Source organism: Chiloscyllium plagiosum, chromosome 16, assembly GCF_004010195.1.
Source record: "Chiloscyllium plagiosum isolate BGI_BamShark_2017 chromosome 16, ASM401019v2, whole genome shotgun sequence".
Lineage (NCBI taxonomy): Eukaryota > Metazoa > Chordata > Chondrichthyes > Orectolobiformes > Hemiscylliidae > Chiloscyllium > Chiloscyllium plagiosum.
In genome coordinates this window covers 62,100,750-62,124,131 of record NC_057725.1, presented here as the reverse complement: position 1 = coordinate 62,124,131, position 23,382 = coordinate 62,100,750, and the positions used below count along the sequence as shown (strand labels likewise).

The 23,382-nt window shown below is 36.5% G+C and overlaps 1 protein-coding gene across 6 annotated transcripts in view; it reads right to left on the bottom strand.

The window, feature by feature from the left end:
• Window positions 1-5,343: 5,343 nt before the first annotated feature.
• prdm11 (PR domain containing 11) overlaps window positions 5,344-23,382 on the bottom strand; it is a 177,625-nt gene continuing 159,586 nt past the window's right edge. For 5 of the 6 annotated variants that reach the window (XM_043706243.1, XM_043706242.1, XM_043706246.1 and 2 more), the window contains one exon: window positions 5,344-14,053. In XM_043706243.1, the coding sequence (XP_043562178.1) occupies window positions 11,871-14,053 (2,183 nt within the window). In that variant the 3' untranslated portion in view covers window positions 5,344-11,870. The remainder of the gene's footprint in view (window positions 14,054-23,382) is intronic. The other variant, XM_043706248.1, reaches the window with a different exon arrangement.

Below are 23,382 nucleotides of genomic sequence, written 5' to 3'. Positions count from 1 at the left end.
TACTATCCCTAATTTCCCTAGTTAGTCATAGCATGGCCACTTTTCTCATTTTATTTTTGTCAGACAAGAATGAAGAATTGTTGCAGTTCCTCTATGCACTCTTAAATGTTTGTCATTGCCTATCTGCTGTCATCCCTTTGTGGAATTTATCATAGCTAGGAGTCCAACATTTCAAAATATCCGTGCTCTTCTAATTCTGGTTTTTGATCATTCCTAATTTTAATCACAATTGGTGGCTGTGCCTTCAATAGCCTAGTTTCTATGTTTTGGAATTTAACAAAGATCAATAGACAGCACCTTCCAAACCTATAATTGTTTCCATGTAGAAGGACCATGGCAGCAGATACAGGGGAACCCCACCAAATTGCATGTTCCCCTCCAAGCTACTCACCATCTTGACTTGGAAGTCTCTCACAGTTACTTCACTGTTGCAAGGTCAAAATCCTGGAACTCCTCCTTTAATAGTACTGTGGGTATACCTACAGCACAGGGACTGCACTGGTTCAAGGAGACAGCTCACCACCATCTTCTCAAAAGCAACTAGGACAGGCAATAAATGCTGACCAGCCAGCAACGCCCACATTCCACAAGCGAATAAAAATAATCCCGTCCCCCCCAAAACGTCTCTACCTCACTTGACACCACTTAAAACTCTGTGACCTAGCATTTGGATCTCTGCCATATGTCGTATGCAGCAGGAGGCATGTTTGGTTTTAACATACCTCTGAAGCACCATGGGATATCTTACATTAATATTGCTATATATATGCAACTTATTGTTGGCTTGCTGCAATTGTAGGGAGAGGTGATGAGACCACATTCATGTAGTAGTTTTGATTTCCTTACTTATGGAAGGACATACTTGTCTCGTTGGGGATGCAATTAAGACTCATTATCGTTATTGCTGGAATGACAAGACCATGACGAAAGATTGGGTACAGTGGGTTGATATTCCCTGGAGTTTATGATGATGATTTCATTGAAACATATAACATTTTTCAAACATTTCATAAGGTTAAGGCCTGTTTCCATGACTTATGAGTCCAAAGCTTAGAGCCAATAGTCTCAAGATAAAGGGATGGCTGTTTTGGGCTGAGTTGTGGAGACCTTTCTCACCCAGGGAGTTGTAAACCTTTGTAATACCCCATCCAGTGATTACTGAAGGCTTTTGAGTATGTTCAAGACTAATATCAATGCAATGGACACTGAGGAAACAAAGGATATGGGGATTGGTCAGGGAAATGGAGTTGATATGTAAGTATGGCCATGATTTTACTGAATGGTGCAGCAGGTTCAAGATATCATAAGGCCTAATTGTGTTCCTAGGGCTCATTTTCACTATTTAGCAAAGAAACAAATATATTTCAAGTGGTAGGTTTACCAAAGTCTCCAGTAAACAACCAATAAATGGCAACAAGTTTTAGAAATCTTAAACTGAACCCAAATATTCCATTAACTATTTTCCAAGAAGATGTACTATTGAGAAAATTCAGATACATCTCAAACCTCCTTCAGCTTATATCTGCAGACAGCCATTGATTGAACCCATACCACCATTCAATGAACTCAGGGTTGATTTATATCTCATCCATTTACCACTTACAAATGTCAATTCAGATGTTAAACATTAAAATTAGTTCACTATTCACAAATGTTTGAGGGAGAGTATGTCATATGTGTATCTTTTAAGTGAGAAAAGTTTTGCGGTGGAGAAAAATGTGTCTACCCCATTAAATATTTTCACCAATTTCACACCACAACAGATAAAACTGAATGAAATATAATCCACATTTATGGAACCATGACTTAACCCTTTAAGCACCATCACACCTGCACACTCATGCTAATCACTGCTTGTTCAAAGATTTTAGTCTTTTACCATCAAGAAGATATCTACGACCATCGTGAATACATCTCAATGGAATGGCTATCAGTGGTACACAAATCAGGGAATTTCCCCAAATCTCTCAGCTCACCAGGGTCAGTCAGCAATAGACATTGAGTCTTAATATGGGGGGGGTTCAAAACCTTTTTATGGATTTTCAAAGTTAAATAGTTTTATGCAGGAATTATGCATTGCATTATAAAGAGGCGTCTTTGGTATTTAAGTGTTTTTGACTGCATATTTCACAATCAAAAGTAGCATAAGGTTCAATATTTCTCTCATCTAAATAGAATCAAAGGATATAATGATAAGCTGAGTGAATGGTCAAAGGTCTGGCAAATGGACTAAGATGGGAAAATGTGCATTGTCCATTTTGACAGGAAGAATAAAAAATAAGTATATTATCTAAATGATGAGATATTGCAGAATTCTGAGATGCAGAGAGATCCAATATCATGAATTGCAAAATGTTAGCATTCAGGCACAGCAAGTAATTAGGAAAGCTGATAGAATGTTATAATTTGTGAGGGGAATTCAATACAAAATTATGCTTTAGTTATACAAAGACCTGGTAAGCCCACATTTGGAGTATGGTGCACAGTATTGTTCATTTTAAAGAAAGAATGTAAATGGATTGGGACCAGTTCAGAGAAGATTTAATCAATAAATACCTGGAAATAATAGGCTATACCTGAAATGGCAGTGCTGCTTTCATTCTACGGATGCTGACAGACCTGCTGAGCTTTTTCCAGCAATGTTGTTTGTATTCCTGGGAAGGGTAGTTGTCTTATGATAAAAAGTTGGGCAGGCTAGGCTAGTATCCACTAGAGTTTAGAAGGGTAAGATACAACTTGACCGAAACATACAGGATCCTGAGGGGTCTTGACTGGGTAGATATGAAGAGTATGTTTTCTCTTGTAGTGGAATTTAGGAGTCAGAGTGTAAATATAGGAGTTTCTCAATTAAGGCAGAGATAACAAGAATCTTTTACTTTTGGAGCTTTGAGTCTTTGGAACTTTTCCTCAAAAGGCCATGAAGACAGTCTTCAAACGCTTTTAAGGCAAAAGTAGATAGATTTTAACTTATTGATAAGCAGAAAGGTGAAATTTATCAGGGTGAGCAGGAACATGGATTTGAGGTTACAGTCAGACCACCTTGCTAAATGGTGAGACAGATTCGATAGGCTAAATGGCCTACTCCTGCTCCTTGTTCATATGTTCATACATACCTAGAGTATAATGCTTACAGGCAGATGATTTGTCAAGTGTCTCCAAATAATGAAGACAATGATGCAGAGAGGAAATATGAAGACTAGAAGGGGTACATCCTCTTGTCAGAGGCTTCCACACTCAACGGTTTAGATAAAGACAGAAAAACATTCATATGGTCACACTTTAAAGTTTGAATTTTGTTCATGGAGTGTATTCTCTTCTTCTGAGGAAATCCAATACAGTAATTCTACACCAACTTCATTCCTAAAGGAAGAGATAGACTTTATATTTTATCTGCTCACTTCTCGACTAGGGAAAGAAAATTTCCTTCTCACACAGCTGCTTTCATTAGGAGCTGGGGGAATCAGTGGGGACAACTCATGGAAAAGCTCATAACAATAACTAGTTATCATTTTGAGAAATGTTACACTATGATTCAACTACAGGGGCAGGTTATGCAACTTTGTGCCAATTAGGTAGTATGTGAAGGCCTACTGCTTGACACAATTGGCACTAGGTAACAAAGGCATAAAGCAGAGGGCTAACACCTTTCTCAGACTGAATTTCATGGGTCCAGAAAGAGTGACAAGGATGACATACAATAGATGTACGGTTTTCAATAATAAATCATTAGTATCATACACAGGAACATTCTTGGTTAGAAGAATTTGTCACATTGAGATTTTAATTTATGTGACCTAGAATATTTTTAATTATGATGTTGCTATGAAGATAAATTTGGTTCAGATAAAGTAACAACCCTGACAATTTATTTGGGATATTAATTTAGTCCATTGCTGGTGTAGCTGATTAAATAGTTAACAAAAGTGTATTTTCTATTGGTGGAGTTATCATCTAGACTCTCTGCTGGAAAGAATGGTAAAAACAGGTTTAACTGTAGCTTTCAAAAAAATTGCATTACATGTATCAGAAGAGGGGAAACTGCGAGGAAGAGGGACTATTTGGATTTCTCTGGTAGAAAACATAAAATGGCTGGTAGTGGATTGGAAAACCCCTGATATTAATTCCAATGACTGTGAAAGAACTGAGTGTCAGGCCTATATATATGATCTAGATAATCATAGGTAAAAGGTCAAATAACATGTTTGGAGAGATAGACTTCAAAAAGATAATCTAGGAATATGAAGAAAATACAAGGAGTTAACATTTAAAAAAATATAAGAACCATGGTTAACAAAATATCAATACACACTCAATGGTTTCTACTTGTTTATAGTTTGTATTAAAATCTGAATATGCTGGGATTGAAGTCTGCTATTAGTTTGCAAGAAAACTAACCCTATTTCTGTCAGTCTTAGAAGAAATCCACGTTAATTTGATTTGAAATCATCAGTATTTGACTTACTACTGATTTTATTAAATGTATAGATTACACACGTAGGTTTAATTAGACAGGAACTATAGTCTAAATATTCAACAAAGACAACACACTGCTTTTCCTTGAACAGAACCTAAAATGACCAAAGTGTCATAGAATTTGAAGGTGAAGCAAGATTCTTGAGAACTGGGTCTATCACTGTTGGATGTTTTAGTCAAATCACAGTCACTTCTGGATAGGAATCCAGTAATAAATTTAATAAATTAGAAATAAAGAATAAAAATTACTCCTCTAAATTTTGAGCAGTAATTGTAATCTGATTCCTTTTATCAGCAGAATATTATCACTATTGCATAGCTTTAAACTACCACAATAAAGATATTTACATGATGGCCTCACTAAAATTAACTTTGATCCATATTAGTTATTTATATCATTCAGTTTAAATGTCTAAGTGTAGCAAGGATTTTTCCGAATAATTTTGAACCTCTCATTATTGCTTTTTCTCAAAATCCATCACTCAGATATCTCAGATCTTGAATTAGTGCTACACCAAAGACATACCTAACGGTAGTCATTAGATGATTATTTTGTGTATACCTGGAACTAAATCTTTTGCAGGACCTTTTTCTTTATTTAGGGAAAAATGAACAAGCTACTCAGGAACTGGTCATGCTAGACATTAAAAACATGTATTATTTGGTGCATTTGATTCTCAGACTCAGTTCATTTTAGTCAGGTGTCATGGGCTGGACCAAACCCCCTTCAAATATATCAAGGAGATAGCTAGATGCTAACTTTTTTCTTATTTAAAGGCAAGTATAAGGTGCTGTGTTCCAGATGTAATTCAACTGGTTACACTATTCAGCTTTAAGCAAAATACACTTTATTCTTACTCTACAGTTAAAAACAAGCAAAAGAAAGAAGAAATGGTCAAACTTTAACTCAATTGGAAAACTCAACAGAAAATAGATTATTTAACTAGTAAACAGCAACTGCTCCAGTATACTAACATCCCATAAATTTACCTTGGCAAAGGCAAATTCAGTAAAACAGATTGTCTTGCATGCAATGTTTTTCCAGTCCAAGAGGGAAAAACAAAGAGAAAATTCTCACAGAGAGAGAACTCAAGTATTTCATAGCAGCTTCAAAACCCCAACATCTATTGAAATCTAAACTAAAACCCGTGTTCTATGGGAATCTTACTCTACCCATTCACGCTGCTTCTATTGTTCCAACTTAAAAAAAACCCAAGGCCTCACAAGTTGTTTACTTTATTGGTTTAGAACAGACTGCTCCCACCTCTGTCTCAACCTCTTATGACAAAAACCAAGGACAAAATGCACCTCTTAAAGCCATATAGGACAGATGTAAGGATCCTGCAGTTCCCCACATGTGAGCAGAGTGTGAGGCAGAAGAGAATGGACAGCAATGGGGAAGGGAGCAGGTGAGGCATGTATTTTTTTAAGCAGCAACTACTATCAATCTGGAAAGACAAAAGAAATAGATTCAACAGTAACTTTCAAAAGAGAATTGGGTATATACTTGTATCAGAACATTTCCAGACCTACAGGGAAATTGCAACTTCTGAATATTCTAGTATAAATGGCATTGCTGTGTTAGTCCAAATATCTTCTTTCTGTGTGTACAATCATTAGAACTTTGGCAATCAGCAGCAACAAAACATAGACTTTCCAGACAGACTGGAAGACAACTTTTTTTTAAATGCCTAGCTTAATATAAGAAAAATTCCAAGAAGTCACAGCTCTGGAAACCTTTGAATCCCAATGTGACCTTAGTAGATATACTCAGGAAGACGCTAAAGTATGTGCCATAACAGAGCAGTGCAGTAAAGTCCAAAAAATAATTCTCCGTTTTACAATCAACCACAGCTGGTAGTATAGGGCACTGAGTACTAATTGGTCAAGTGAAAGAATGCCTAGGGCTGAATTAAATGGCCATGGCAGCGATCCCATCCACTGGTTGAAATGCTGAGCCCAACAGTCATTTCTCAAAGCCCCAATACAGTTAATACCCTGTCGTTAGTATTGCTGCCACTTTAAGAGTGTAAATCTCCGCTTTAAGAACCAAAAATCCTGTTAGATAGTTGCCAACTCTGCAGTCTCAGTAGTTCCACTGGAAGCGGTGGTTACAATTGGTACTGCAGGCAGCCAGGAGCAGCCACCATGATGGAGATTCCTGAAGAGCACCAAGCATGTTGGGGTAAGGGGAGATCCTTCCTAGTAGCAGCTCTTGCAGCCAGGGTGACCCTCTATTGACTCCAAGATGTTCACTCATGAAGGTCCACTCCCATCCCCAAGTCCACAATGAAGCCACCAACTTTATTGAGCAGTTTCCTGAAATGGTGTTGCACCCAGTTGCCTCACGCTACAAGCAGAACACTAGCAATGGCAGAATAAGACCCTTAAATGCCATCAGTTGAATCACTATAAAGCCTCAATTGATCTCCATGTGAAAAGACTACCTGACCTTCCTGTCCCTAACTGAATTTGATCAAGTCATCAAGGTGAAGAACATTCAGTCTTCCTCTCATGTTCCCTCCTAATTCAAAACTCCCAGAAGAATTAAATACCATCTCAATTGGGCTAACTCAATGAAATGGCAAGGAAAGATGAGATTGTGGTAATTGGGATGATCAACGCAGCTAATAAGAACATAATATTTGCAGAAACCCAGCATCTAACAGTGAATTTACTCAAGAATTAATAGTGTGAAATCACGAGCTGCCATTCAGTTGACACAATGTTTACATGGCTTGGCAGCAAGAACTGACTTGCCCAACTAAGCTAAATCTCTGGATACCACACTCATTATCAACAGTTACAATTGTGCATGTGCAGATCCCTACTCAATACACACTTAAGCTAAAATGGAACTTATTTTGTGAATGAATATAATAAATGTATCCTTAATCAAAGTTTGACCCCCAGGGTAACAAGGTCATAGGGTATGACTGAATTCCTGACTACAGTATTTCATGTAGAGTGCATACATGCCAAGGAGGAGCAAGGGTTTAGAGATAGGTAAATGAGGGCCAGATGGGAAAGTACAAATGACATTTCTTTAAAATTTCGTTTTAAACAAAAACCCAATTTTAACTAAAATATTATTAGAACTATTTATCTTTCAACTGAAACCAATAGAGCTAGACATTGGTCCATGGAAGCAATTTTCTCTGAAGCTCCTTGCTTTTCAATCAATTGATACTTAGTAAAGATATCAACCTATATAGACGCTACATGGTAAGTGCCTTCCCAGAGGAATCAGATCTTACATATATTTTACCAAAGGAACTTTCAGATGATTCAATCTAATTTCATGTCATGTAATAGCTTCTCCCTTTTGGCTTTAAAACATCAAATACAGACGAGTTGGTTTTATTTCCAACCCAGTATTGGCAGTTGTAAATCCATTAGACCATACGATGCAATTTATAAGTGTACCAATGCAAACATCAGCAGAGTCAATTGAACACAGGGATTTACAATCATGATTCTTTCATAAATATTTTCACCAAGGGGGACGTCAACATTCAGGAAAAATTACTTCACCCCTTGCAGAACATTTTAATGAAAGTTAGCAAAGTGTTGCTCTTGTCAACTTTCAAGACAATTCAAGAGGGCTAGGAGTTAAAGAAACTAATAGCATAGCGGCTTACATTTAGATAAAAAAAGAAAATGGCAAGGGAAAGGAACAAGTTTGCAAAACTGGAAGGTGACATAATTTCTTAATATACACCTGCAATGGCAATGAAATGGGTTCTGTTGAAGGAAACACAATATGAACAGTATGCTGCATCATGCTTAAAAAATGACAATGACCAAACAAAAATATAGAAATGATAAATGTAGCCCAGTAGTAAGTAAACCATAATCTGCCTTCATCACCAATCAGATTGCATAAGACAATGTGTATCATCCACGTGGCTTCAAATAGCAACACCCAAGTCCTGTTTGAAGTGGTCATTTTCTCCACGTAGTATTTTTGCATAATTGAGATTGATGATGCCAACAATGTCAAATGGTGATCAAAAAGTGATGTGAAGCTACCATTTTCTTTTACATTTGATACACTTATCTTTTTCAAAATCGTTTATTCTTTATATACCATGACTGAGTTCATAAACATCATAAAAACCTTCAAAAGGCAAATCAAAACAGATAGCTAATTCCAAGCAGCCTTTTTCCTCTATCAGACTACTGCATGTACAGTAGCCTTAATCATATCTGTTATATCTATTTGTTACTTTCACCCCTCCAATTAATATCTGTCCACAGGGTTATAACATATATCATAAGTTTCATGAGAAATCGTTTATTTTTAACTGCGATGCTAATAATCTCAGTCACTTCTGGAAAAAAATCAAAAATAGTAATTAAACCATTGTAACTCAAGAGTGTGGAAATCAATTAATTCATTACATTTGGTAGCTCATTGATAAGTTGAGTGGTCAATGGCAGGCAATTTTGAGCAAACATTTCAGTAACTCTAAACATAGTAACAAAGACCACATGGTTACAAACATACACATGCATTTAAAAAAATACAAACCATGGTGAGAGTAGGGCTTCATCATGCTGATAAAAGACATCTGCTTTGGTCTCTTATTTTTAGATATCAGACAAGATGTTCATGATAACAGTGCAGATTTCATTCTGATCTTGATTAAGCAATAGGTTGCTGAATTACTTGAAATTTATAAAGCACATATTTTAAAACCTGAAGGATTTCTGGCTGCTAGAAATTTCTAGTCTTGATACCTTATTAAATTTCCAATAATTTAAACACTTGATTTTAGTGACAGCAACTTGAATCATAGCAAGGATAACTGCCTATGCCAGGAGGCAGAAGAAAATGTACAATATACGACATGGCAATACATCTTAACTGCTAACAAAGCCACCTTCAATAATAGCACTTCCCCTCTCTGCTCTGAACTTATTAAATCTACAGTGATTAAATGAAGCTCAATCCTATCACGATGATATTAAGTAGTACGTTTGCTCGCTGAGGTGGAAGGTTCATTTTCAGATGTTTCGTCACCATACTAGGTAACATAATCAGCGAGTCTCTAGCGAAGCACCGGCGTGAGTGACTCGCTTTCTGTTTAGAAAGCTGGTCACTAACACCAGTGCTTCATTACAGGCTCACTGATGAGCAAACTTACATCCAGAACCTCAACCTGAGCTACAAATCTTCTCAAAACTCACTAATGTGCTAATATTTCCACAACATTTTATAAACTTTGCAATTTAGAATATATCAATTTAGATAAAACTATAATCTCTCTCATACTCGCCTAGGATTTTGTGCATTACACACTGCCGACAATTAATATTTTCCAGGGCTAAGTAACAGAAATTCATCACTATCCATATGCAATGCAATGTGTACATTGGTTGTGGTTCTTTCAGTAATCTATTTAAAGGCACTGGCATGTTGACCCATTTTCAGAGATAGTCTTAACCACATTCTAAAATTTGCATTGAGCAATAAATTCATTATGGATTAGTTTCAATGTCTAAATGGGTACTGAGCTAATTGCTCCAAGATCAGAAAAGTTTGAAGGTAGAATAGTCATCTGAACTTTTTCACTACCATCTTTGTCTTTGAGTTATGCATTTGAACGTTGCCCAGACTGAAATGGTTAAGTTGCCTGATCTTTATTTTTTTTAAATAGCAGTCATAATAATTTTATGCGAATATGTTATATGATTGTACAATAATATCACACAGCATAATACCCAGGTTTACATGAAATTCTAAGATATCATGATTTTAAAAATTCAGCTCTGATAACCATCCTGCACTAGTTGGTGGCTACACGTTTAGTACCACCGATGTCTAGTCAATGTTAAAATGGCTACAGACTGTTATGGTCACCTGGAAACAGCAGCCTTTCATAATTAACTGGCAAGGGTCAGTGGCTACACCCAAAGGCAGGAATCTCATTTCTACTGGCAAAGTTAATTTAATGAGAATATATCACATTAATAAAATATCTTTCTTGATCTACTAAAACTTTTATTTAGAACTCTCAAAAAATCATATCTGCTCTGCAAATGATGTCTCATTCTCAGAGTAGAAGACATTTTAAAAAAAATGTTAACATTAAATGCTATAATGTGAATTTGTTGACCTAACAAGATTAACGTTGATTCATTTGTGCAGTACTCTTTTCAGAGTAAAAACTGGAAATACTACAGGCATAAAGTATGACTAGGAACTGTCAAACTGAATGCAGTGTCATTTTTGGGGCAGCTGCATATAATGAAAGTGCTTTACAGCCAGTGAACACATCTGGCACTCTGGGAAAGGTATGATCTTCTACATTTGCTATGAAAAATACCAATTTTAAAATATTACTCTCACACCTCAACGTATTGCTATTTGGCTCTGCCATTCCCAAAATAACTATCCTTCCTCCACTGATTACTGAAATTAGCAAATAGTCTTAGTATCATCTAATATGAAGACATTTTTAATAACAGACTGTTAACCAGTGGTAAGTGGTTTGTGACTGTCTAAATTTCTCAGATGTGAGAATAATTTCTATCAACAGCCTTCCACCTAAGCACACATATTGATAGTTTTGCAGTCTAGTCTAGCTAACTGAACTGAAGTGTGCATGCTCGGCTGAAGCACTGGCTGATATGTGTCTGCTTTCTTTCACAGCAATAAAATGAGATAAAGAATTATATCCTCTTGATACATTCATTCCTTTCCAGGTGTTTTTTTTAAAAAGACATGCTCACTAGACATGAAAAGTTGACCATCTATTATCAATAATTGTAATCTATAAAAATATTGTAGATACATATACTTTTTAAATCATTTGGACTATGTATTTTACATCTCTTACAACCCCACAAATAACAAATTTTCTCCCTTCCTTCTCCCCATTAATCGTTAATTGTTAATGCTTAGTAATAGCTTCTGTAAATAACAAAACGAGTTAAAGATTAGACAAGGTGACTCTTAATATCAACCTTAAACAGCTTAAATAACCTTTGCTTCAATGAAAAAAATTAGAATGACCAATCACTTCTCTTATTATCTAATATTTGCATTACTAAAAGCAAATGAGCAGTTATTATTTTTGATGACCAACAGTACCAAACCTTTTTCAGGCCTGTCCATTCTGATTATTTTGATCTCCCAATATAGGCAAGTACTGGTTATCAAAGGTTACAATACAATTGGGAAATCAATCAAGGGATTGGATCCTACAGGTCAGTGTTGCATTGTTTTTCTGTGGGAAATTTTATCAACACCCTGTTGAATTTTCTGATCTGGTATTTGTACCAGTCTGTCACCAATAAGTGTTTTCATAAAGTTCATAAGTAAGAATGCGTTTAAGTTATTCCCAGCAAATCATGGAACTAACTATATGCAATTTAAAAAATCCAATCATTTACATAATGGTTTCATGAATATCTGTTATACAATCAGTTCCCATGTCCAGACCATGTAATGTTGGTTTCTGGTCCAATGAAGTAACTCTATTGATCATCTCTGGAGATAAGGAATATCTATTCCCTGACTTCTCCTCAAACCAACAATCCAGTGCTCTCTTAGCCTCAAAATTGGCAATTGGTGGTCCATTGACAGCAACAGTTAGAAGGTCATTGAGTTGGTCAAGGCTAAGTCGAGACTTGTTATTGTTACGTATCCGGTAGAAGGCACCACGATTTCTCTCACAAGCTGCAGTTGATGTTGGTAGGACAAGCAATAACTGAGTGATCCGATTTAGTATTGGGAATCTTTGTTTATACTTAAAAATGTGACGGCTCAACTCTTTGAAACCATTCTTGTTGTAACACTCAGATTTGAGCTCCTTCCATTCCTGCAATAAGCTTCCTTGAATATCTCTGCCATCCAGACCTATTTCCCTTGAAAATGATGGAATAACTTCAAAGTGCTTATATATATATAAGATCTCTTCCTCACCATGACTCATCAGGTTTTCCTCATTTTGAGGCCATGTGGCAACATCAAACACTTGACATGCTCGAATAACTGAGCGACTATTAGAATCTAGTCTTTGGGCTAGAATCAGCTGGGTTTTTTGGCATATCTTCTCTCTTATTGAATTGAACTTAGCTTCTGCGACTCTTAGATTTTTCAGAGGAACACCATGAAAACTTTCGTGAAAGGTGTCCTCAAATTCTTGCAGATATTCTCCTGGTGATTCGACCAATCTGCTGATTTCCTCAATAGCTTCTTCAATCTTGTAATCTACATGGGTAATTAGGAGGTGATCACCTTGGAAAACAAATGCCAGCCGTGTAAGTACAGCAATAACATCTAATAAAAAATAGATTAGCTTAACTGACTGATAGTCCATGAGGAACTGCAGTAGAGCTAAAGCGATGGCAGCCGCATCAGCTTTATGTGCTTGACCACTAACATCTTTAAGATGAGCCACCACTTCCAAATAATCCTTAATTAACGCATTTAGGACATTCTGCTCTCCAATAATCCACCTAACGGCTCGAATGTCACCAAGGAATTCAGTCTCTTCACAAAGTGTTGCTGCAGTAGATCTTAGTTCACACATGAGTTTCGGGGAATAACGATAAAAACTCAGCAACTGCTTTAAGTTGTTCTCTAGTTCTTCCAAACAGGTTAGTTCCTTGTTGCTTATAGCATCCAATACTTCCAAATGAGGCCTATGCACTACGCAAGGGACAGAGAGTAGCCAAGGCAAAGTCTTTTTGATCTTCATGGCCAAACCTGCCCGTAGCCCTGTTGTCATCATGGCTCCATCTACCCCAAGTCCTACAATTAACTTTTCCTCTTTCCATTTGATCCCTATACCCCCAAAGGCCCTGTCCAATGCCTGTATATAACCATCCACTGTTACAGAACTCAATTCCTGCAGAGACAATAGCTCTGTAGCAGCTGGCCCCTCATTGGTAATATACTGAATATAGATTGCAACATTATCAGCAACCAGGTCATCTGTCTGCCCATCCAAAATCACACTCATAAATGGAGATACCCTGAGCCTCTCAAAGAGATCTTCACGAAGAGACCTTGCAATGTGATGAATTAAAGTTTGACAATCTCCCTCATTCAAGTATTGGTCAACAATCTTCAAATCACATTTTTTCAGAAGTTCAGCCAAAGGCCTGAAATCTGAAAAATTTCTTCCTTCAAAGGCAAGATGATAGGCAACATTGAACAACAGTGTCATATTTCGGCACATCTCTTCAGTTTTTTCTGGGTGCATCCTAAGCTTATAAAGCTGCAAGCACTTTTTATGAAGATTACTCTGGGCATGCAACTTGATAGTGTGGATTTTGAACTGCTTAGAGCCCAAGATGAAGGCTGATGTCCTGGAAGACTGAACAGTGTATTGTCTGCAAACATGGCACCACATTTCATTCAGAGTTGGTGAATAGCGTAGAAACCAGAACTTCTTCAGCCATTCATGCTTGAAGCGTCTGATTCTCCGGCCTGTACCAGTCGAGGTTTTCGATATTTCATCTGTGGTGGCTAGCATTTCATTGGACATTGACTCATCAGCTGAATCCATCTCCTGCTCACTAGTGTCATCCATGACAACTGGGACAGGAGTCTGTGCTTCTGGAGCTAGGATGGATAAAGAGACAAAAGAAAACATAGATAAATTCAATAACTAAAAGCTTAATGTCTTAAATTCACAACCATATTGGGCCAAACTTTGCTGTAGGAGCAAACATTTTAGTGGTGCCTACCATTAATAATCTTTCAGTGTAGGGTTTATGAAATTATAAGGCATTAGTGTCACAGTGATAGAAATATAGGAATCTATGTGAACATGACAAGTAATGTGACATCTTTAACTAATGAGGTTGAAGGATCATAGAGTCATACAGCATGGAACCAGACCCTTCGGTCCAACTAGCCCACACCAACCATGCTTCCAAACTAAACTAGTCCCTGTATTGGCCCATATCTCTCCAAACATTTCCTCTTCATGCACTTATCCAAATATCTCTTAAATGTTGTAACTGTACCTGTGCCAAACACTCCCTTTGGCAATTCATAACACACACGAACCACTCTGTGTATAAAAGTTGCCCCTCATGTCTTTTTTAAAGCGCTCTCTTCACTCATCTAAAAAATATGCCCTCCAGTTTTGAATTCGCCCACTCTAGGGAAAAGACCCTTTGTATTCACCTTATTTCTACCCCTCTTGATTTTATAAACCTTTAAAAGGTCACCCCTCAACCTCTGCACTCCATTGGAAAAAGATCCCAGCCTACCTAGCCTATTTTTATAACTCAAAGAAGCAAGTGTAAATTAGAGGTGGTGAGTCCAATGCCAAGTCAGATATAGGAAGGGAAATAAAGTGAAATAAATAAAAATGTGATTGAGAGTCCAAATGTTTTTTTTTTTACAGCTAATTAAGTACCCTTTAAGGTGATAGTCATTGTTGTAATGGAGAAAAAAGAAAAGTTAACATAATATTTTTTAAATCTCTAAGATTCAAACCTGAAAAATTGGACTTCACTCTGGTAATAGATAATTTTTAATGCCAGAAAGGTTGGTTAACTAATTAATACAGATCAATAAACATAAGGGTTCTTAGACTGGAGTGACAAGATTTAACTTTGTGATTATTTTAGTTGTTAAGTACTGGGCCAAGAGAGTAACTTCACGTAATTTAATGTATATCAATGGTGAGACAGATTGCAAAATATAATTTTCGCGAATGTACTTAAGCAGCAACCTTTGGATATTTGAGTTTAACAATTCTTTTGCCCATCAGTTGAATTTGCTGTACATAAATAATGGAAAACACCACTATCCTTTACTTTTATTTACACAGAAGAATTTGGACCAATATCTCTCAAACAACAAAGGAAATTGATACTTCCTCTATGCATATCCTTTATGTTTACCAACTGATGCTGACTCCTTCCCTAACCACCTCGAAGTGATATATTTCTATGTTTACCTTTGAAGGCTAGAGATTTTCTGGCAGGCAGTGACCAATTATACTTACAACTTAAGATAGGTTTCTAAAAATAATATCTAACAAAGCAACCCATCAAATATAACAATTGTTGATTAACTTTAAGAAAATGCAATCAAAACCAGTTAACTGCAAAAGACAGAGACAAAATATTAAGCCTTTATAGGTTAAATATCATACTGCTGAAGTAGTACTATAGGGGAAGAGCACCACAGTGATATCTGCTGTGATATTAATTTTATTTTTAAACTATGGTAATTCACAGACAGTTAAACATTACAAAACAGATTACATATATTTCATCAGAACCAATTATGTCATAGTGCCTAACTGCCTAATGATCGCTTAGTGCCTTATGACAGCTAACTTTTGCCTATAATATTTCCTTGATAGACTGCATAGATTAAGAACATATTTAACTAACCATCTGAGATTCACCCACACTGCCATGGAAATATTAGAAAACCATTATCCAGACTGAACAGACAATGTTACTGCAAATTATTTTGTTGCAATTGAATGTCTAACTCTAAGAATGTGAATCACCATCTCTGTGGACTGTATTCAATTTCTACAATCTAATCTGCACAGTTCACTAAACACACAAGGTAAATTAGATCAAGGAAGACAAAACAAAAAAGGTATACAAGAATAAATAAATTCATATTAATCAATTATATCTTTCATTGATCATTAAAATTCAATTCTAATTCATTCTGTCTCAATATATACAACATACGTGCATAAATAAAATGCACAGAGGGTTAGGTAATGTAGAAAGAAATAATTCACATATATCAGAATATAAAGATGCCAAAGAAAATGTAATTGGAGCCATACATCATCGGGCCTGATTTTTAACTCTGTATAACTGAATTCGTTTTGAGTCAATTAAAAATAGCCCTATTTGTGATGCCCCTTTTGAGTACATAATCAAACATACAGTTTACAAGTATTCCTTCACCTGCAAATAGCTGGTTTTACTCTTCTACTTTACAGATGACACTGAAAACCAGTGTCTTATTCAAATAAAGTGGTATTTATACAATATTAAACCAAATTACAGTATAATAATAAACATAATTTATCAATTGTAGGTGAAGATTATTTGTTTCATAGGTTTGTACAGGAAAAGAAAAAGAATAGTCAATAGAGAAAAAAAATACCAACAGTCTAAGGTAAATTCCTGATCATCATTCACTGGGACACAATTTACTGGTTTGGGGGAAAACAGCAACAAATATTTATTAAGAATATTGAGGAAGTTTGGAAAAAGATAAGGTTAAGAAGCCAACTAAAACAAAGTATACAAGAAAATCTAAATAGATTTTTAAAATTTATTTTGTGAGAGATGTCGCACTACAGTTTCAATGTTAGTTGGATAAAGAAATAACTTCATACATAGTGAAACACGAGGATACATTACAAGCATTTTCATACACAAAGGAATAAAGTATCATAACATTTCTCCTAAGTATTTCCTTTATGTTGTAGATTGGAAATAAAAACATCTACAAAACAGCAATATAAGTTTGTAATATTATGATGTTTAATAAAATAAACTCTGCAAGTAGATAATGGATCATATGTTGTTGCGTGTGTGAACTGAACAGTATTACAGTTCACAGCATTGAGGGCTTTGAGCAACAGGTTTTTGTCAAACAACAATCCATCAATCAGCAACTGTAATGTGCGCGAACAGGGCAAGTAACTAGGTATTTCTTAACCTATCAGACAGAAAGAAATTGACTTGCATTTATATAGTGCCTTTTAGATCCCCAGGATGTCCGAAAGCACTTTACAGCTGATTAACTACCTTTAAGTTGGTAGTCACTCAATGTATGAAATGTGGCAGTCAAACAGCAAAATTATATTGATTGTATAATCCCATTTACTGGAATTTAGTACATTTTGGCCAGGATAGCATTGATAACTTCCTTCACCTTTTTCAAAATTGTAGCCATGTGATCTTTTATGACCACCTGAAGACTCAATTTAACATCTCATCCGTAAGTTACATACACTCGATAGTCCAATGTTTCCTTATTATTGCACCGAAGTTACAATCAAGATTTTTGTGCTCAAGTCTCTGAAGTGAAAAATTGAACACACAACCTCCTTATTAAGAGGAAAGATATTTACCAGCTGAGACTAACAGATTGAGGTGTGATTAATAAACAGTGCAGAATCTCAATCAGGAAATTATAATGTTGAATTTAATATCTACTCAAGTTTAGAAAGTGAAAAAAGGAACACCAGGTTAAGAGGGATGAGAAATAAAGAAAGCAGAAAGTGAAAAATCATTTTAAAACTTCCCATAATTAGAAGCTAAAGGAATGAGGATCCACATTTGTAAATGCGAATTTTGGTGCAAGAGAAGTTGTTTAGAAGTCATTTGGACTTATTGCCGATGAAACCCACCAGGTCTGGCAGCATCTGTGGGGAGAAAGCAGAGTTAAATGTTTTAAGTCCAGTGATTCTTCTGCAAAGCGGCTTTTCTGATTAAGAGACACCAGACTTGAAATGTCAACTCTGCTTTCTCTCTACAATGCTGCCAAACCTGCTGAGTTTCGCCAGCAATTTCTGTTTTTGTTTCTACACATTAGGCTTTGGCTTAATGTGATTATTTTTTACTGATATATGCCCGTTAGGTATTTTGGAATATACTATGCTAAAGGCGCTATTTAAATTCAAATTACTGTGGATCCATATCATATGTGTGGTTTAAAGGCACACTTATCTGATGATCAAAGAAAAAAAGCAAGAAGATTACCAACATAAAACACCGAGCAATAAAATATCTTAAAATTAAAATATAGATCTAATTTGATTGCCATCCAAATGAATAAATGCTGATTATTTTGTATTTACACTTAGCATGATGCTACAGGTTTTTATTTGAAATCTGAAGTATTTAAGAAATATTTCTGAAATAAGACATTCATTAATGTTTAACAGCAAATGCAAATAGATTTTTAAAATAGGCAAAATAAATGGTCAGATCAGATATGCCGGTAAATGGTATAGTCCTGCTTCAGGCAACCTAACAGTGAAAGGAATACAAATGATCCAGCATACTGCTATCTAGAAATGCTTCATTCAAGCAGGCAGTAGCATTAAGGCACCTCTGACATTAGCTCATTATGGTTTGTGCAAGAATAAATCCAAGTATTCAAAGGGTGCATTAGCATACACTGATTTAACACATTTCAAAATCATAAAAGACAATGTATTAACATATCAGTCACTCCCACAGAAAATTTGCTGCAGAATTGTAGAATTTTGCCTATTATAGACAATTATTTCCTTTTTCCCTGCATCAAATGGTCACAAAATACCACAAATAACTAGGTTTTATGGGGCATGTATTCTTTACCCCTTCCAATGAACAAGTCAGTTGTCAGGCTGTCTATAATGAAACCAGCTGCCTGGGAGCTATTTTGTGCTCGGAAGAGTATTAGTTAACTCAAGACAGGAGGTTGTTGTCCACCTGGGGAAGAAACTTCACCTTAGAGACTTGCTGGCCAAACTAACTGTCAGCAGTACTGCAGTTTCAGCAAAACCAGATTTTGAGTAGCCACTTCTCCATTATCTCCTCATGTCATTCCAGATCAGATTGAAAGCTAGATCCAGAGTACTGGTGGAGCTGCTGGCAGCAAAACAGGTGAAGGAGGAGGGTGTGCTTTGTATGCCTCTGATTGGCACTGGGACATGCTGGGTGAGGAGACCCTCCTCGCTCAACCAGCTTAACAAACAAGGAACACAGGAACAGACAATTCAGTCTGTCAAGCCTGCTCTGTCATTTAATATGATCATGACTGCTCAAACACCTCAATTCCCCTTACCCACACTATCCCCATATCCTTTATGCCATTGGTAATCAGAAATCTATCAATCAATCTCTAATTTAAACATTCCCTAAGACAGCTCTCTGGAGTGGAGATCCCCAAAAAATACCAGCAACGAGACTAGATAGGCTGGGATTGTTTTCCTATGATCAGAGAAAACTGGGGACGGATCTGATTAAGGTGTACAAAGTTCTGAGTAGTATAGTGAGGGCAGATGGGGAGAAACGTTTCTCTTTAACAGAAGGATTAATAATCGAGGGACATCGTTTTAAAGTAAGGAGCAGGAGCAGAGGTGATTTAAGGAAACATTTTTTTAGCTAGTGGGTTGAGGGTATTTGGAATTCACTATCTGAAACGACAAAATCTACACGACATTTAAGAACTATTTAGATGAGCACGTGAAATACCACAGCATTCAAGACTATGGGCCAAGTGCTGGAAAATGGGATGAGAACACATAGATATTTGATGACTGGCACAGACATAACGGACCAAAGAGTCTCTTTCCATGCTGCAAAATTCTTGAATCTATAATCCTTTGGGCCACCTGCTGGGTCTAGACTTCCCTTTGCCATAAGTAATACAATGGAGGGGGACAGACGAGGCATTTAAGCAGCAATTAATTGGCCACTTAGAGGCTCAACTGGTCCAAGGGTGTGTGAGCTTCCTGTACCTTCACCAATCTCACAAAATGGGAGGCAGTTCAAGAGGGCTCAGAAAGTCACTGGTAGGCTACAAGTTGCATTTTATGAGCAGTTATTCACCTTCAAATACACTAGCAGATAACCGTAAAATCAAGGCCAAAATAAAAGTCACAAATGACGGACTGCATAAAATCAGAAATGTCTGTAAAATAAAAATCAAAAGGAGCTGTAATTTACATTGACATCTTTGCGAATTTCAGTCACAATGCATTTAGTATTTATGGAAGATTTCTACGGCTATATCCAAATTTAAGACAGGCTTGAAAACATATGCAAAGCTAGCAATTAAAAAGGATCCAGTGTCTGATTTGTAATAAATACTCTTTTAATTCTAATATAACTGCTTCTGAACTGAAAATAATTATCTGTTGTTCTAACTATATTGCCGTCCTCACGTGACATGTTATACACAAATTCTCAGTCTTCCAAATGGAACTTTGCATGGCTTTGAATTGTCCAGTGTCTGTTTTGTTTTGTTAACACTATGGTATACTCTTCAAAAATAAGAAACATGCACACAAGAATTACAATTCATTCAGAATTCAGATGGAATCTTTAAGGGATTTTATTATTACTCTCAGGGTTTATGACAGAATCTAAAAGCAAAAGTTAATGACATTCCAATTAGTCATTTGCAGTCACTTCGTGGAGCAGATTTTAAAATGTTCTTACCTTTCCTTTTAATTCCTCAGTTTTTCACATTCATTAGTACCTTTCACAGTTTTCTCCTCTTCCAAAAAGCAGTGGTAAAACAAAACCTATTGAATTCCTTCCCCCCAACTTACTTCAAAATCTCGAGTCACATATGACTTTTAAGAGATTAATAGACAACAAAAGGAGTCAACATAATTCACAAAATGAACACAAGACTAATTAAGTCATCACTGAGTGGAAAGATATTTAGAAACAAATACCAACTAGTAAAGGATGAAATAAAAACAAGTACATTTTCATCTGTAAATATTCATTTTAATTTACCAACATAACAGCAAAATGTAAACCAATAACAAGCTAAGCAAAACGAAAAAAAATTATAAATTACCTACAACACAGGTGCAAAAGGATGACAAGCAGCATTGAAATTAAATGGAGATTTTTTTTGCTACATGTACAATAATGGTTACTATGTGTGCACTACCCCGCTTTTACACAACATGCCCAAGATACATTCATGAGAACTGACATTTTTTCTGACAAACATTGATTCCATCTGACATGCCAGACTTGAAAAAAATAAAACTTAGTAAAAGAGACTTAAGGGGCAACTGTTTCACGCAGAGGGTGGTACATGTATGGAATGAGCTGCCAGAGGAAGTGGTGGAGACTGGTACAATTGCAACATTTAAGACTTATTTGGATGAGTATATGAATAGGAAGGGTTTGGAGGGATATGGGCTGGGTGCTGGCAGGTGGGACTAGATTGGGTTGGGATATCTGATCGGCATGGACGAGTTGGACCGAAGGGTCTGTTTCCATGCTGTACATCTCTATGACTCTGTATGTATGTATGCATAATTCTTAAGCTCTGGAAGAGGACTCCTCCAGGAGGATCCTTTCAGATTCATTCACTCTTTTACTTTAAGGTACAAACCAAAGTCAAGTGAGTCTTAAAGTGCTAGTTACAACAGTTTATGGATTAATTTGATCTTGTCAACTGTGGTCTTGCCCCTTCCAGCCAATAAGAATTCCATCTTGCCTCTGTTGGGAAAGGCTGCCAGATTAACTCTCTGTTAAGTACCCACCTTCAGGCCTTCAATGGAATTAAGGGCCGCAAGGTGGAAGTCTTTTCCCTGAGCAAGCTGCTGGCTATTCAGGGACCAGCAGCTCTCCACTTTTTGCATTATTACTATGAGGATGGCAGCTAACAGCAATGCATCCACCAGAAGCCCAGGATCAATAACAGTCTCAAAGATGAAGGTGTGAGAGGATGGATCTTTCAGAAGCAAAGTCACACCCTTCCCAGTTCCCAGTCCCTTTGTCTGGCCTTTTGACAAAGTGACCCGCCTGGGAACATAGAAACCTGCCAAATGATGAGGAACTTGATTGGCTGTGGTTGAATATTAGTCATACATCAGCATTAATTGTCAGTGACAGAAAGGCTATAGGGTCCCCGTCCAGCACTTCCCGACTCAAATAAATGCCCCCTCAGCCCCAAACTTGCCACCAGGGAGAAGTAAATTCTGTGGCCCTGTTTGATATGCTGAGAAATTCTTCATACAAGTTAATATTGTTATGCCTTTTTTTTAAAAACTTCTAAAATGAAGACAGGAAACATGAAGTACATTATCATCATAATACTTCAAAACAAACATAATTTATGCCACTAGGAGTGAGACACAAATCCTATTTTAGAAGGGGATAAGGTAGCTATTAGAGAGTTTAGAATTTTAGGAAATGCCATTCAGCACTTTAATATCATATACATTCCTTTCAGAAACATCCAAAATACTAGTAATCAATTTGCAAAACACAGTGAAAGACAATCCAACATTAGAGGTTAGTCCGAAAGTTCATTTTTTAAATCAATCCTGTTTCTTTGCTCCTTTATGATATTTTGTTTTAGTAAACCGAAAAAATTGTTCGAATCATCCTTATTCTTTTCTGAATTCTTCCCATTCCATCTGCTTTGCAGATAGCATGTTAATACGTATTCTGAAACTGTTTTTAATTCTGATACTATTTTAATTCAGATTCTGAGACAAGGGCACTTACTTGATTTAGCTACACATAGCTAAGAACTGGCTAAATGATATCAAACTAACTTTCAGGGAAAAAGCAGGTCAAATTTGGCTTTCTGAATATTTTATAAATTGACTTTTTAAAAAAAAACACTTGTGATCTAGGTATCTGCTGAAGATTTGACTCAGTTTTTCACACTGTCATCTCTGATTCTGAAGCTTTTTGGTTCATGTGTAATCCAAGATCCTTTCAAAATTCAAGGTCAGTACACCAGTGCAGTATTGAAGGATTGCTGCATAGTCATGTGTGCTATATTTTGGGTGTGATGTTAAACTGAAACACTATCTGCCATTGACTGGATTTCATGGCCACTATTATTAAGAAGTGTGCAGTAGTTCACACTGTTCAAAGTTTGGGAGAAGATTTGTAGCTCGGGTGCTCGTTGTTGTGGTTCTGTTCGTCGAGCTGGGAATTTGTGTTGCAGACATTTCGTCCCCTGTCTAGCTAATTTGTTCAGCTTTATTCGTTCTTTGATCACTGTCACCAACATAGATTTCCTGAAGAAGGGCTTATGCCCGAAACGTCGATTCTCCTGTACCCTGGATGCTGCCTGACCTGCTGCGCTTTTCCAGCAACACATTTCCAGCTCTGATCTCCAGCATCTGCAGACCTCACTTTCTCCACCAACATAGATTGTCCAGTCATTATTGCTTTGAGGTTTGTGAAAGA